The following is a 17,274-nucleotide window of genomic DNA, read 5'->3' as shown; positions in this document are numbered from 1 at the left end:
TACTCATCGTCCTCATAAAGATACGTGAGTCGCCACAGCGTAGTGTCGACGTAGTACAAGCCACGCACCCAAGACATGTATTGGTCACTTACGACAGACTTATCATGATACTGTAGTGCATAAATAGTACGAACAATGATATCGCGAAGATCCATCAGTTCATCGGCAGTCATCTTCCGAATGATGGAACGATGGACACGGAAACGTTTTTTAATTCTGGGCACCATGTATGCAACGGATTTGTCCATGTCGAGGATCGAGAAACAAAGAATCACTAAATAAGTCAAAACGGCAAGACGATGTAATACTAAAGAAATAATAATTTTATTTGTATATTAAAAATCATAATTTCTATGGTAACAATTGGTTTTTTTTTTTTACAGATTTGCAATAAAATAAATTAAAATGTTAAAAAAAAAAAATAAAGATATTTTGAAATGTGTCATAAATTCAACTTGTTGGACCATGTAGGTAATTTGTTACACGAATTATTTGAATTATTTATGATTCGTTAAAATAAAAAATTACAAAAACTGTTTTGAATTTTTATCTTTCTTATGTTATGTATTTAATTATATTAACCAACCGACAAAAATAGTCGGTACACCGAGTCACGATCAATCACAATTTTATGATACGAATTAAATAATATCTATGAAAAATGTGTTCGTATTACAAAAATATTCACTTATCCTTTATCTAAGTACTGAAAACGAATTGTTTTCATAGTACATACGATATATAATATATAAAAAAAAAAAAAAAAAAAACGAATACAGAAAACACGCATTATAACTCTTGTAGTAGTATGGTTTAAGGAACACGGGAACGGTAAAAGGAGAACGAGTCGAAAATTTAAATCCTTCGCCGCATCTTTTGCGCTTCAATGCGCAAAAATGGGGTCCCCGAACGGTATTTCCTATTACGTCGTCCGCACGACAACAGTTCAGGGCACGAGATAAACGATCCCACGTGCACTCCAGTCCCCCGGAGATACGTTGCACCTAATACGTTTACTGCGTCGTACATAAACAGTAAAGTAATATGCATATCGTTTGCAGCCACGTCTAACGGGTCGTACACCGGGCACATTATCACCGCCGCCATCGAGGACGGTTTGCGTTTGGGTGAGTTTTTAAAAATCCTTACGCATTCAAGTCACTTATCGTAACACTTTTGGGCGAGTTATTTTTAAAACATTTTAATGCGTTTGGACGATACACCCCTATTGATCCCGTGACTCCTACGGGTATGATTAAAAATGGACTGTAATTATCTTCAATATTTTTTTTTATATGTCTGTTAAAATATTTGTTCCGAATTCGTTTTGCGTGACATTTTATTCCTATGCACTTTATATTACGTTAGAGTTTAATATCGTTTGACATGTATGCTCTTCCAAACGTCTTGTCTGATTTGTAACATACAAAAAAAAAACCCAACAGTTAATAGCAACACATTTTGTACTCGATCGAACACATTATAAGGAACTCACACGAACACATTATTTGTTTTCGCCGTGCACACACACTCCGATTGGCCATCCGACGGTAAGTGTACGGACGGTATCAGGATTCGTGTCAAAAACGCAAAGCTTTATGACGACCTAGACGATCCGTTCGCCGCGACCGTAATCATCGATTACAATTATGCCGAAACCGGCCAAGTAGCCGATATTTTAAGGACCTTGTCCGGCGCACGGCCGAGAGAAGAACGTGTGCGCGTCTCGTGGAGAGATCCAAGGTAAGTTCATTTTAATCGTTCATTTTGCCGTAAAAATATCGACGAATACGAAGTATATTTCCCTATGAAACTGCATCACACGTTCACAGTATCGATCACGAAACATCCCGCAAAGCTTGGTGCCGATTACATGTTCGGTACGACTGTTGGACACCATAAAACCGTAACATCAGATATCTCTATTGCATCCTGGCAGTCAACTTGTTTAAACCGATGAAATCGTTGTCCTGCCCGTGTAGAAAAAAAAAAAAAAAATCGCCGCTGAAACACGCACCCGTGTGTATCGCTACTCTCGACGCGGTAGTTTTATGATATCAGTATGATATGCAGTAGTGCAAGTGTAAATACCCACGTTCATGTGTGTGCATGCTTGCGTATGCGTATACGAGTTTGTGTGTATTTCACTCGTATAACAGTCACGTAACGACTCGAAGTATTGATTAAGTTAGCCGAGTGGATATTAATGTCTCGTCATTAATGTGTGTGCGTAACCCAGGTTTGTTTTCGCAACAATTGATTTCGACCAAAAACTTAGTTATAAGCGCGTGTGTGTTTCACGCGGAAGACGATGAGATGAACGATTTGGTTTTATACATTTACATTTTCGCGTGTTGCCAAGAAATGACATTTGAAACGGTATCCGTGCAGACACGAAAAGAAATCCGTTGCGGCGGAACACGATCGGCAGATACGTGTTTCGCGTGAGTAATAAAAAATAAAAATAAACTGTTCGCAACGTATTTATATATGTTGATACGTGCCCGTTGGAATGTTTAAAATGATAACCGACTAAACAGAGACACGCAGACTCGGTGGTGGCTATAGGTCGGTGTTCGTTCTGGATCACGTGGTTCATGCAAGTTATTCGTCGACATTGGTTAGTCCTACGACATTAGTTTTGTTTTGAAATCGTTAATCAAACGCGGTATTTTTGAAAATCAACCGTAATAAATTCTAGTTGTTAATTATCAGACGAAAAATGAAAAATTAATCTTGCATGATTAAAATATTGAAATAAAATAATAATGGGAGGTGTATCAATATTACACGTGAGTCTATAAAATTAGTTGAAGTTACCAATACACCGATTTACAAAAATGTTCCGTTTAAACGTTAAGTTGACTCGTAGGTATATGTCCTACATGTCTGTAAAATATTTATGTATTTTTTTATGATGCCGAAATCGACGTTGCTAAATAATATTTTTTCATCGTACCTTTGACGTTCTGCCTTTGTGTAATATAATAGTAAATTTCTTTTATCCTTGATGACATTATTTTGAACACGTTGATAGAATGGTTTTTTAAGAGTAGGGCGGTCTTTTGTTAAACAGTTCAATGGGTTCATTTTTTAATTTTTACGCATTACGTTACAAGCGCAATATTATACTCTATGAATGTTATTCATAACATTCATTATTTATTTTAAAAAGTTCATCATTTATACAATATTTTTATTTTTTTTTTATCTGTCATCGCCTACCAGTAACACTGATCATATAATCTTAATTAATAATTAATTATTATAAAAAATGTATTATGTCTCGAAAGACATTAAATTATAAATAAGACCAACAATGAACACAAACACGGTAAGAATTAAAAAATTTTACATCAATCATACAAAATAGCTAGTCCGTTTTATATCTTATAATTAATACATTGTAAATTTTTTTTGTATTAAATTAATTAATTTAATCACATTAAAAACATATTCATTACCGAAAATAATATTTATATTGCTTATTATGTAGGTAAATCGTATGCTAAATTATACGGTACTCGTGACATCTCAAAAGTACTACTACACATTTTCTCTATTACGTTATTGCCTATATTCCTTTGAAAATGTTCAGCAGAAGTTAACAAATTGAATTAATAAATACACTCTGTCCATAGTTATAATTACCAACATCTAAGAAATTAATACGAATACAGAGGAGTATAAATTGTTTAACAAAAAATTATTTAAAAATTAGTTAACTCTCTCTCTTTCTATATTAGTCAACGGAATGGATATTATTCATATTCATGTGTTTCATGTCGAATTAAGTTTGACAAACAAAGGTAGAATAAATAATGAGATAAACATTATAATGTTGATATATGTATTTTATACTATACACGTATCCCATATTACTCGAACCACACTACCTCTAAAAACATATATATTTTTTAACCATCATTCCTTCCTCGACTAGATTTGCTATTCGGTAGGTTCTCCCGGGTGCACGTAAAAAACTACTAATCTTTTTTTTTCACCATTATTTTCTTTATTTGATATCGGTTGTACACATACCCTTTGTTAACGCAACAATAAGAGACATTTTAGATAAGACTACCGAATACTTATTCCCCGATATATTTTACCAAATTAATGATTTACGCGATTTATCAACAAACTAAGACCTGCAGAAAATCAACACAACCATAGCTTCTAACTGGTCACATTTTATATAATACCAATTGTGCATGGGTACATTATTTTCTAAAACGTAATTTATGTAATGTAATAACATAAAAAAAAAATCTGCGTACTTACAAACGAACATTTTTATTGATATTTTAATCAAGTCCGTACACGCGTGCGTCTTTGTACGTATACGCTCGAACATATCGTTTTATTTTTATATGAATAAATTGATTTATGGAAACGTTTGAACAAGAAAAATAGTAATATTATTATAGCTATAAGTTTTTTCGTCGGTATTATAATAAAATAAGAAACGCAAACATTTAGATTAAATTCAGTAATAGATAACAGTACGAATCTACAGAAATTCCATTTTACTTTCCACGAATGCAGTGCACAAGACTAAATTAGTTTTGTAAGATTAAATGTGAATCGTTAATAAATATTACTGGGTGTAGTCCTGTATAATACGAGTGGTATGCAGCGATACATATACTTATAATACTGTATACATATTTCTCACATTTGAGCACCGATTTATTTTCATTAAATTTCATTTAGGACTCTGTGAATCGATTTTGATACTAATATTTGTTCAAAATAAACATTATTATTAGAATACAGCAAATTTCAACTAAAAATATATCTACTTGATAGAATGACACAATGGCCCATTTGAACGAACCAACAAACGAATGTGTCACATTTAAAATAATATGTATTTAAACAATAAATATACTTTTATTATTATTTTAAGAAAATTTGTATCTTAAAACAAATGAGTAATTTAATTTAAAAAAATATATTTCATAATAATTATAAAAAATAAAGGAATAAAATTAAAAACAGTAAAAAATATTTTTTTAATACCTAATAAATTGCCGAATGATGGCTTAGTATTTTATATAAACTTTTTTAGATAAAAAATTTCAAAGGAATGAAACTGAGTTCCGGATATATAACAATAATAATATTATAAAATACACAATGGATAATTTTGGATTGTTTTATTTTAAACATATTCCTGAGTTTTTTATTTATACATTATATTCAGGAAACTATTTATTTGTATAAAGTACCTAACAGTAAATCTACATCATTCTGTGGGTGATTTACAAGATTAAGGTATTTGAAGTCCGAAAACTTCAGTAGTTTTAAAATATAACCAATCGGATTGGAAAAAAAAAACTTAGTTTTTTTTTCTTATTCTCTTATACTTTAATACTCTGAACTTTCAACAACCACTCTTTGGACATCTAAGTATAAACGATTCTTTTTTCAGCCTTGCTGGTGGTCGGAACAATAATATGTATACGGGTCAAAGTACACGATTAATATTCTCGACAAGCAGGCGCAGATATTTTTCAAGGATAACCGAACTGCCCGGAGGATGCCGATCCCATCGACTCTCTCGATTGTCCGACGACCGTTATTAATGTGTACCTGCTAATCCTTAAACGGGTGTACAATCACGAATGCATTCGATTATCATCGCCAAACGAGTGCAATATATTATGACCGGTGATAATGACTGCGTCGTATGGCCGCCCACAACGCCATTTAACGATGCGACATCAACGCCAATGACCCAGTGTTCCGAGCAAAAACAATTATTTAGCTCGAAAATCATTGTATATACTTTATACACGACAACGGTAAAGTTACCGGTGTAATCGATTTCCACCACAGCGAAAACCACATGCTACCTCGTGTGTATGTGTGTGTGTGTGTGTGTGTGTGTGTTCAAAATTTCTGAAATTGATCAAAAAATGACAGAGCCGCTGAGGTCCGTATTATAATAATACGATATTACGTATCCTTTTATATCTGTTCACTAAATACCTTGCTAACGACCTATTTCATAATATTTCTACGAGCCAGGCCAGATGCTGAGCTTCTCAAACGGACATTTCGGACAAACGAATAGTTCGATTTCCGTACCACAACTGAATCGTTTTCACCGGTCGAGCTATGCAAGTAATCCACAGGTGTACATAACCGTTTATGAACTATTTCGCATATAATTCGAGTCAGCAGAGAGCTGCACACATAGCTATATAATTTGTAAGAAAAAAAAAACTTTCACGACGTTACGCGGGGCACCGGAAGAGCGGCACTGAACGAAAACTGTCGACGATTGAGCATGCCTAGCACGACGAACGGGGTTAAAATTTAAAAAAATTAAATTAAAAACAATCCTCGTCCGGTAACGAAAACCGTAACGGACTTTCGGTCACGGCTGCGCGTAGTGCTGAACCTCAACGAGATATCGGACGCGCGAAAATGTTTAACGTCTTATCCCTTTTTTGCCGTCACATGATGTTCACCGATCCACCTGGATCCCTTCGGACGATCATCGGCCGCGATTTTTGCGCGTTCTCTTGTTTTCCCGGTGCTTGTCCGCGATCGTCCTAGAAACCGTGTCCGTTTGAAACCCTCGACGAGGAACGTTCGAGTTTCGGTATATTCCGTGAAGTTCGAAATTATGTGATAGGAGACGGTGTACGTTGAAATCACAAAAACCTTTTTACATGTGAACGAAATTTGCCATAGATGAAAACAAAATGAAAAATTATAAAAAAAAATAAAAATAAAAACCGTAATGAATTTATTACGAAGAATGCAGAAAAAAATATAAGTTATCATTTTTATATTTTTTTTTATATATTATTATACTATCTAAACTTCGTTTTCCTTTCCACCTGTCTGTAGTATCTGTACCGCAAGTAGTATTGGTATATTAATGACTGTATAAATGCTTTACAAGTACTTTTAGTACAGCAAAATGAGAAAAAGCGGCGAAATATTCTTGGCGGTAATGAGGCGACGACTCAGGTGTATTTTGTAAGCTACATTATACTATCATAATATTTTATCTGTTGAAATTGAAAATTATATCTTGAAATAATAAAATCAAAATCTTATAATGGATTTTTTTTTTTTTATTTCATTGACTACTTATAAAACCTGTTATAGCTCATAAATTACAACATGTAAACATATTAACATAGACAATAGTACGAAATACAACATTTTAAATCAATATAACAATAAAGGATAGACCATGGTAAGGACATTATAATGAGATACATAATTACAATAATTTAAACGCGCTACTAGTGGGTGTGTACAGTGCAAAATCAATAAACAATGAAATTATATAATAAATGTATCATAATACATTTGACATGTTATAATTTTATAAATCCATATTATATGATTACTGGCTGTTATTATTACGATGGATGAACGGTAATATAGTATAGGTGACATGATAGATATAGTAAGAATTAATAGGGGCGAAACTTACCCGTAATAAAAAAAATAAAAAATAAATAATTAAAGTCGCGATCCAGATTAAACTTTTTTTTTATAAGATATCTTTGGGACATAAATGTATGCAGTCGAAGACTGTGCGAGGGCCATGACGTGTTCCGGGGTAGTGCAAAAGGTTAGAGTATGTATCGCAAAATTCGAAAGCGTGTGATATGACCGTATCCGTTGGAATCGCGAAAACCGTTACCTACACGTACGAAATTCATCGTTCATTTATTACGCGGAGCACGAAAAAAATTTAAATAATTCGTTTTCAGGGTACATTAAAATCGATATTTTCAGTAGTAAAACTGTGATTGTCGATGACTGCGGACTACATAAGTGGCGACAACAGTTGCATTCGAAATTCAGTGTGTAGTACAAAAAATTCCAAATTTCAGGCCCTAATACGAACATTATAACTCGGTTACAGTTATACACGTCTGCCGTATCAAAGAACCTCCCCCCCCTGATCACAAATGTTACGTGATCGTAGCAGTCATGAGAATTTGAAAGCTTTTATTGTGACATCGGCGGCGATGGCGACGGTGCTGCATGAAAACCTTTTTCGAAATTGATACGTTCACCGACAGTTATAATAACTTTCATGTACAGCGGCGTAGCCAGAAGGTGGTGGAGGATAATGGGTTATGTATATGTTTCTTTTATTTTGTAAAATATACGATAATTATAAGAAATTGGTACAATGCCATATCATATCATCATAGAACAATTTTCATAGTTTTGACAGACTAAGTAATAACACACTTTATATGTTAACATTTTTTTAAACGACTTGTTAAAACTAAAAAGCTGATACTCATGTAAGAGAGAATTGTAAATGTAACCCCCCCCCATCAATGTTTTTTGAGCTATACCACTGGACGTGTATACAATGATATGTTTTATATGTATATTGAGTGATGTGCAATTTTATTTTGTTATGAGTGATATGGTTTTCTCCGTCGTCGTGTTAACAATTTAACGAGGCGAACGCGCGCGCGTTTACGGCTGCATCGCAACGTGTACGCGATTCGTACAACACGATAGGTGTAATAAATTATAATCAGGGTCGAATTTAGGATTGTAGGAGCCCCAGGGCCCACATTAAATTGAAATATAAGAATTTTTAGTTGATCTACATGCTTTAAAACTTAAACTTTAAAATTATATTACTAATGGGTTATTCACTAATCATGCTATTAATTTCTTATTACATAAATGATGCTTATTGAACATAATTAAGACAGATTTATAAAATGTACAAACAATTAATAAGTGAATACAAGTAACCTTTAAAGTCTTTAAAGTCATCTATTTTTATAAATACAACACACACGAAATAATCCTATTTTTGAAATTCAAATAACTATTGTGATTAACAACCCATCACACAACACTGTAGTTGAGTAATTCTATTTATAATTAAGTGGTAATGGTAGAAAATGACCGATCCCAATCTAGTGATTTGTTTAATCGCACACTAATAGCGCCACTTGTCAAATTAAAAAAAAAAAAAAGAAACAGAATATTACTAGAAAAATTAAAAAAAAAAAGGTAATTATTTTGCGAGGGCCTATTATTAATTGAATATTTTAAGGGCCCCTCCCTATATCCGTCCCTGATTATAATATTAATAGATTTGGATGTATCGCGGGATACACGTGCAAAATATAAATAATACACGCGTCGATAGTGTAATTATTCTGTTTTCTGCGATTTTTGAACGCACTACGCGTATTGCGTCGTGTACAAAGGATATGCACACGCATACGGTCGGTCACATTGCGTTAAATTCAAAATATTATTCACGTTCGTAACGACGAGTGTTTGAAAACTTCAACATCAGTATTTTTACCGTTCAAATGACGCGCGCTCCTAATGTGAATTGCCTTTCTCAAAACCTTCCCCAAACATTTTTCAATAAAATAATAATATTACGTTGCCCGCAACGATCACCGTTAAACGAATACATTCGAATACCGCGATGCAGTTGCGATCGTTGCGTTGACACAGTTTACGGTGAGTAATCGCACGAACAATGTAAACTCTATACACGTTTAGAATCGCACTGTTCGATCCCGGCGGTCTTATGTTGCGGGAAATCCAATCAAAAGCGATAACGTGTTACGAAATGATTAGTTTTAGCTCGTGCATGGGCGAGGTTAAAAGCATTATTCCGTAGTAGGATTCCATAGCGCGGAAAACGTATGCGTAAAAACAAGAAATCAATTAGCCGTTCGTGCTCGAGAAAAAAAACAGCTGCTGGTCGATTGGTTATTAAAATTAATTTCAAAACCGAAGAACATATGAAAAGTTGCGATCAAGTTGTTTACGGGTTAATACGTATTCGGGATTGTAATCGGTGCGCATTCACTACAAGGGAGCGAGACGGAGGGAGTATAAGAAATGTGCATTGATAAAAGTTCGATGGTTCAATAATTCGAAGGGTGCTAAAAATTTACAGCAGAGCGCTGCCAAATTCGACATAATGTATTATCGTGTTGATGCACAAATAATATTCAAGACTTCTTCGTACATCGTCCTATCCGTACCACGTCATCCGTACATTAATTTATATTACGAAAAGAACAGCATGCTCGTGGTGACATCGTGTTTTAATGGGTCAAAACCGATGTGCGAGAACAAAAATAAAATCGAAGAAAACCGATCGACTATCATCACAGTTGGTTTGACATTATTCCTATCATACCTGTGACGCGTGCGTGTCTACCCGTGTTTATACGGATAGGAAATTTGGAATTTCTCTTTTTCGATGTGCAAAACTCGGCGACAACCATTACACGGCGAAAGGACGATATGAATAAGCGTTATAACCAGGGCTAGGATTTGTATGCAACAGCATGTTTTTTTTGCGACTTCTGATTATTGATTTTGTCAGTAATGTCCACGAATCATCTCATGATGAGATAAATGGAGGTATTTTTGTTTTTCATGTTTTTGCATATTTTTGATAAAATTCATATTATTGCATATATTGAATAAAATTAATATTATTTCATATTTCAATTATAAGAATGCGAAAAATTAATGTTTTATAGTAAATTTCGTTATTAATATTTGTAATTTAATATTAATATTTTGTATTTAATTCTATCCCTGCCGATTTAAGTATAAAACTTAGTTTTTTTTGTCGAACATATATATATTTAAGATAAACAGCCAATAATTGATGTATTTCAATAAATAAATATTTTTTTTTTAATATTTTACAATTTGTTATTGCATACAAATCCTAGCCCTGGTTATAATATTATTCGTAACGCCGCCGAGCGTACGCATACAGCGAACGAATCATTTTTGACACTCGTTGGCAATATTGTGTGCACACGTGTACGGTAATGTTATTATCATTGCTGTACTCACCGGCGGTGAAGTGAGAGTTTTGACAGCTTCGCTAAGATGTTTCAAATTCAAAGGTCGTTGTTGTTCGGTCTGCGTTACGTTCGCCTTGGGCGGAGCACGGGAGCTGAACGGACAAAACATTTCTCCGAATTTATCGATTATACCTGTATTGGAAAAAAAAATACAATTCAACTGTTCTATATTCGCAAATGTTTTAGAACAAAAACTCAGTTCGTTAACATGATAATACACTCTTAAACTATTATGAAAATACGATCGCAAAACAGTATTTCATTGGTTCATCCCAACTACAAATATTTGACTTTTTTACCCAACCGTATCCCCATAAAATTCTCTATACATTTTTAAGAACAAAACACAAAATGTAATTTAAGCTTTAATTTGGAATCCAGAAAAAAATCCATTAATTTTACAATTATTATTATTATTATATAGAATAATAAGTAAGAATTGGACAAGACAATATAAACTCAAAGTTGATTTTATCGTGACAATACTTATGGATGATTTAATATACATGTAATATATAAAAACCTACTCCTAATATCTTTCGAATAACAGAGATTATATAATATAATTTAATAGTATATATTTAAATCGAAATATGATTTTGGTAGAAACATTTTTAATATGATTTTTTTAATCATTTATAAAGCATTCTATATTTTTGAATAAACTATGACCTTTTTTGAAAATTTTATTGTTTACGTTTTTAAACTCTTTTCACGTCATAATTGTGATTCATTTTTATTCACATAATTATAATACTCGAATATCATAGTAATTGTTACAAATTCGTAAGTTATGACTAATTTAAAAGGTGTAATTTATTAAAATTGATAAATAACGCAAATTATAATTTATACTGTGTATGAAATAAAATACATCCAGTACATATGTACGTTCATATAAAAGTCTTAGTTACATTGCTACAGTATTATATTTTTTACATTTTATAGTTTCATTATTATATTCATAAAATGCAAAAACTATTATAATAATTTAAAACATAAATACTATGAAGTATTTCGATATTTGGAAAATTTATCAGTCATGAAATTATTGTGGAAAATGTGCTTAATGACAATTCTATGGCCCTTAACAATACTTATTACGTTATAATGTCGTTTTGAACGGTCATTCAGTACGGTCTGAAAACCACTGGATGTGTTTTAACAAACATAAAATAAGGACAAAAAAGTTGTTCAGTTCAATCACGGAAATATTATAACGTATACATTTAGATTTTCAATATAATATACAATTTTTCATTTTCTCATTCGGAGCTTCATCTTAAGTAAAACATTTTGATTTTTAATTAAATTTATTCATGGCTAATGTATTTTATTAATCTTTATCGACGTAATAATAATTATATTTTAAATGGATCGATGAATATTGTTAATGGGGTATATCGACTTCATCGATTAACGTCACATTTATGTAACTAACTTATACCATATATATACACTCTCGCACACATTTATATATATATATGTATGTGTGTGTGTGTGTGAGTGTATACTGTAACAATTGAATCACAAATCAACCCTTGAGGTGTTATTGCATCGTACGCATTGAATGCGGTCGCATTAGGATTGTTACAGCTCCAGTCTATTTTGAAATTCACCAAGCAGCCGTATATGACAGATCTCATACCTCAGCGATTTAAATTCCATTATCTTTCAAAACCGTAAACTATTTAATAAATTATAGATTACAGGTTCCGAAGACTGACATTATTATGACAACCGTGCGGTACATGTTCAAGGTAAACTATATTATGATCTCCAACCGTCATGTCACATAGTTTACAGCCTATGCGCAATAAATATTAAACCGAATGACAATTTTATTCGATACGGAAAAAACAGAGATAGCCAGAAATAAATAATTTTAGCTGGTATTTGGTAATATTTTTTTTCCTCGTAACATTCTTATCGATCTTTAAAACATAATTATATTATGATAATGCCGAGGAACATATTGACTAAACATGTTGACCAATTCACGTAGAATCTGACGAAAAAAAATTCGCCAGAAACAGAAACATGCAGCAGTGCGATATCCGTTTTCAGGTTATATTAGTAGACGTGTAAGACCACGGTGATAAATAGTTAAGATAGTAAATAACCGAATAATGCAGTGCCAACAGGAGTACGTTAGACGTACCTCAAAGACCCACCCGCGAGTTAACGACACGTGTAGGCGATTTTTAAAACGGAAAAATTGAAATAAAATTTCGATTGCTCACCTGTTCTACCGTAATGTATGCGTTTCGGATGCATTAAACAGATATCCGTATTCTATTTAGGGCGGGCAAGAGCCTTGTGTGTGAGTACGTGTCGTTTTGCTTAATCGCTATTTAAACTGCACAGCGAGTGCCGGGGCCAAGCGGTGTGATTCGTATGATTTATGTGTCTGGTTAATATCGCGTGTTCTGGGACCAAAGGGACGTGCGGGCGATGGTGGGCGGACGTAACAAATGCGCGCATGCCTGTGGAAATGAGCCAACGATAATTATTTCAAATTAAATCGTGATACTGGCGGTTGAACAGAAAATTACTACAAATTCGACACGAACAGCACGGGGAGGGAGGGCACGATGGACGTCTTACCTGGTTAGACAACTGCGCGTTCACCTCCCCCCCAAAAAAAAAAAAAAATTAACAACAAACGACGAAACGTGCACACATGACGTTGCATACGTCTACATAATTTCATACGCGCGTCTCGCACGTACGGAACATAACATCACGATGAATGGGAATTGTTTTTGTTTTAAAATTCAAAAAGTTGTAATATATTTTCGCATAGGACACCCCTGTGTTTTTCTTTTTCGAGTCGGCAATACCTACCGTTTCACAGATCGGTTTTCACGTCTACTTAAAAAGTTACGCACGATAAACTATTCAAGACCGTTTCCCGAATCGAAATCTTCCGATATCGGTTACTGAAGTTTACGGGCAAACCCGTCTGACAATCATATTGTAATTCCATTCAGAGCAGTAATATCGCATTATATGTTACGAACCGCAAAAGCCATTTTAAAAAAATGCCATTGATTTGTTATTAAAATATTTGCAATGCATTCGGAATTAACTTGTGTGTTTGCTACTGTAATCCATTTCAATTACAAACAAAATTTGATAGTTTGATATTTTAGATATTTTTTAAAAAAAGTTTAAGTGCAGTTAAAAGAGTTTTTTACTAAAGTTCCAAGTATTTATGACAAAAATCATAAATTATATTTAAATAAAATTTATAAGAACCATACGGAAATGTTAAAACTTTACCATTTTTTAAAAAGTAAGCGTTTATGAAATAATGAATGAATGTATTTATATTTTATAGAAAGTAAAAATTATTTTTTAAATAACTATATTATATTATATCGATAAGTTAAATAGACCGTAGTTTTCATTACTTTTCATCTCTAAAAACAATATAATACTAAATTGATATTGATCCAAAAAACTATAAAAGTTATTGTATTAACTCGTACCCGTGAATTTCACATAAAAGTAAAATAAAAATTTATCGAAGAAAAAGTGTGTGTATGTTCATGTGTACACGTTCAATATCATTATTTGTCGTAAGAAAAAGGGTAGTGGTATAATGATTATGTAATGTAAAAAAAAAATCAAATTATATACTATAAGTGAAATGTCTGAATCAAGTCAAAAAAATCGAACAATGCGTATTCTGGTAATAAAAAATATTATTGAATGGTTAGTAGATAAAAGGATCAATATCCTTTTATATAAATACTGAAATTAAGTGTCAGTATCTAGTCACAAAAATGAATTGCTAAAAAAACTTTATTTTTTACGCTTGCTTATCATTTGTTTTTAGTACAAAAAAACTGCCCTAAGTGAGAGTTATAAGGTTGGGTAAGAGAAATGATACTGTTTTTTGGGAAAACCACGATTAGGTCAGTTCATTCGCTACCGGAAATGTTGTAATTCAAAAGTTATGAAGGGTAAACCGAATGTGTTAACTGTAAACATATACTATACAAGCAATCGTATGACTGGAAGTACTAATTCTTTAATTTTTAGTTCGTAGATATTCTTAGACCAATAGTGAGGGCAGAAATTAGTTGAATGGTACATTCAACTACTACACACCAAAAACTAAAGCGTGTTCCGACGAAAATAACGAATAAAGATTTTGCTACACGGTGAGAAAAATCGAAACAATTTTAATTTATAAATAAATATTTTTCATAGTCGTGATTTATTTTTTATTTTTATTAAATTTTTGAATACTCCGAACTAGGTATGATCGATCGGATACTATATTGTAAATATAATAATAAACCCAACCTGTATAAATATAATCGGAAAGTATACACTTCCAGAAATTTTTTGTGCTGCGACCACAGTCAGTGATATTGTAAATAGGTTATAAAGAATACAATTTTACCATAAATTTGGAAATGGATATTGTAGGACGGATTGAAAATATTAACAAAGAAATAAATGTTTAAATGATTTCGCATTTTAACGTCACTACTAGAAGACGAAGTATTTTAATTTTTTCTAGCTACGAAAGTGAATAATAATATTATACTATGTTCTACGGGAATATGGAATTATTTTCGTGCTGACGGCATTAAATTAAGTATTTTCTTCCGGGGTCGATGTACCGATAGTGCCAATAGACCTCTCGAGAGTGAACCAAAGTAAATTAATTCCGCGTTTCCTCGGTAAGACGTGAGAGTTTGAAAAGCTTATTGCATCCAACGTAAATTTCCACTTTCTACCCAGAGGCTAGGCGAACATCGATAATGCTTGGACAATTGTCACTGAACCGCGTTATAATCGCAGTGTCAACCAGTACTAACGCAAAGGGGAGGGGGGTCGACCCCGACCCCCAAAATATAAAAAAGAAAAAAAATGGTTTAAAAATATGATCGGGCCTATAGATATAAGAGTTACTTCAGAGTTTTCCTTAATACTTCCCTCCCAATTTAAATATATACAAATATTATACATCATATAATGAGTGATCAAACATGATATTCATCATTTTAAATTTTACTTTTTTACAACACCCCCTATGAAATATTTTCCTGTATTCACCACTGGACTCGATGATCGGTGTCGTATAGTATTGGACCGTTAAAAATGTATGGGGGTGGGGCGACGGTGAATGATTTGTATGCCGAGCAGAACAATCCCGGTTCGGTTCAATCATCCGTTGCTCGACCGGTGCGCCGTTGCACATCACTGCTAGCTGTTTCCAGAGTAAGTATCCCTAGTATCCCTAATATCCCTATAGTTTCAAGTATCCCTGTTGACATCCACCCATACCCGCGTATATTTCGAATAATGTTTGCGCACGGAAACCTAGACCTAATAACCGACATCACCGCAACGATGAACGACCGCGTTGAACGTGTCGCTCGTTTACAGCACGTGTTCGTTGACTTGTTGTTACCTACCAGTGGCCACCTCTCGTACCGACATCGAAGCACATAACTCTTCGTGTGCTGTTCGATCACGATCGTGAAACTAAATTACCATCCACCTACCCACTCGCCGCGCCCATGTGGATAACCGACGGACCGTCGATCAACCCCTTCGCTACGTTTGCCAGACACTAGCCCATCCGTTTCCGCCGTAACGATAACCGTGCCACGCACGCGGCCGGCCTAGCCTGTCCCGAGGTCGACGAGATTATCGAATTCTACGCGATCGATATGATCGCCCCTTGCAGTGTCCGAGGAAACGCAAATCGGACGTGAACTACGTCGGTGCGGCCACGGCCGATGGGCAACGAGATCCAACCACGCTGTCTTCGCGTTCAAATCGTCGACGACATTTGCCATTTTTACCATTTTATTTTTTTTTTCACTACTACCTTTTCTTTCTCACTCTCTCTCTCTCTCTCTCTCTCTCTCTCTCTCTCTCTCTCTCTCTATTCATTCCCTCGGCAGTACAATATAACCGTGGTTTACTTCGGACGAATGCAATGAAGAAAACGTTTTATGCAGCAACGGTAACCATGTTGGGCTATTTATGAAAATACGTTGGGCGCGCATACCAACGATAAATATACGTCTTACGATAATCGAAACTAGACGAAAAACTCGTACTCATGGGTCGTTCCAATAAGTTTTAAAATATTTTCAAATGAATGAATAATGACAATAGCATCACTTACGCTAATTGCGTGGGCTAAAAATTGTTTTAATAAATATTAGTTTCCGTTGGAATTATTTATGAATTTTTCTTGTTTTTACTTTTGGTAATTTTACTTCACTAATTAAATGTAGTTATTTATCAAAAATGTGAAATCAATATTTGAGTAGATATATTATTAGTCATATTGTGTTTGTTACTTCTGTTTTACTCTGAAACGTTTAATAGTTTATTGTAGCGTACACTACAGTGTCGATGTTATTAAATC

At 33.6% G+C, this 17,274-nt stretch overlaps 1 protein-coding gene across 1 annotated transcript in view; it reads right to left on the bottom strand.

The window, feature by feature from the left end:
- The window catches only part of LOC112691823 (head-specific guanylate cyclase), a 421,762-nt gene that overhangs the window by 398,502 nt on the left and 5,986 nt on the right, over window positions 1–17,274 (bottom strand). The window contains exon 2 of the mRNA XM_025566227.1: window positions 10,858–11,000. Coding sequence (XP_025422012.1) covers window positions 10,858–10,977 — 120 coding nt within the window. The 5' untranslated portion in view covers window positions 10,978–11,000. The remainder of the gene's footprint in view (window positions 1–10,857; window positions 11,001–17,274) is intronic.

This window comes from Sipha flava, unplaced genomic scaffold, assembly GCF_003268045.1.
Source record: "Sipha flava isolate LNK unplaced genomic scaffold, YSA_version1 67_pilon_pilon, whole genome shotgun sequence".
Lineage (NCBI taxonomy): Eukaryota > Metazoa > Arthropoda > Insecta > Hemiptera > Aphididae > Sipha > Sipha flava.
The sequence above is the reverse complement of the archived record's forward strand: the minus strand, read 5'-3'. Positions and strand labels throughout refer to the sequence as shown.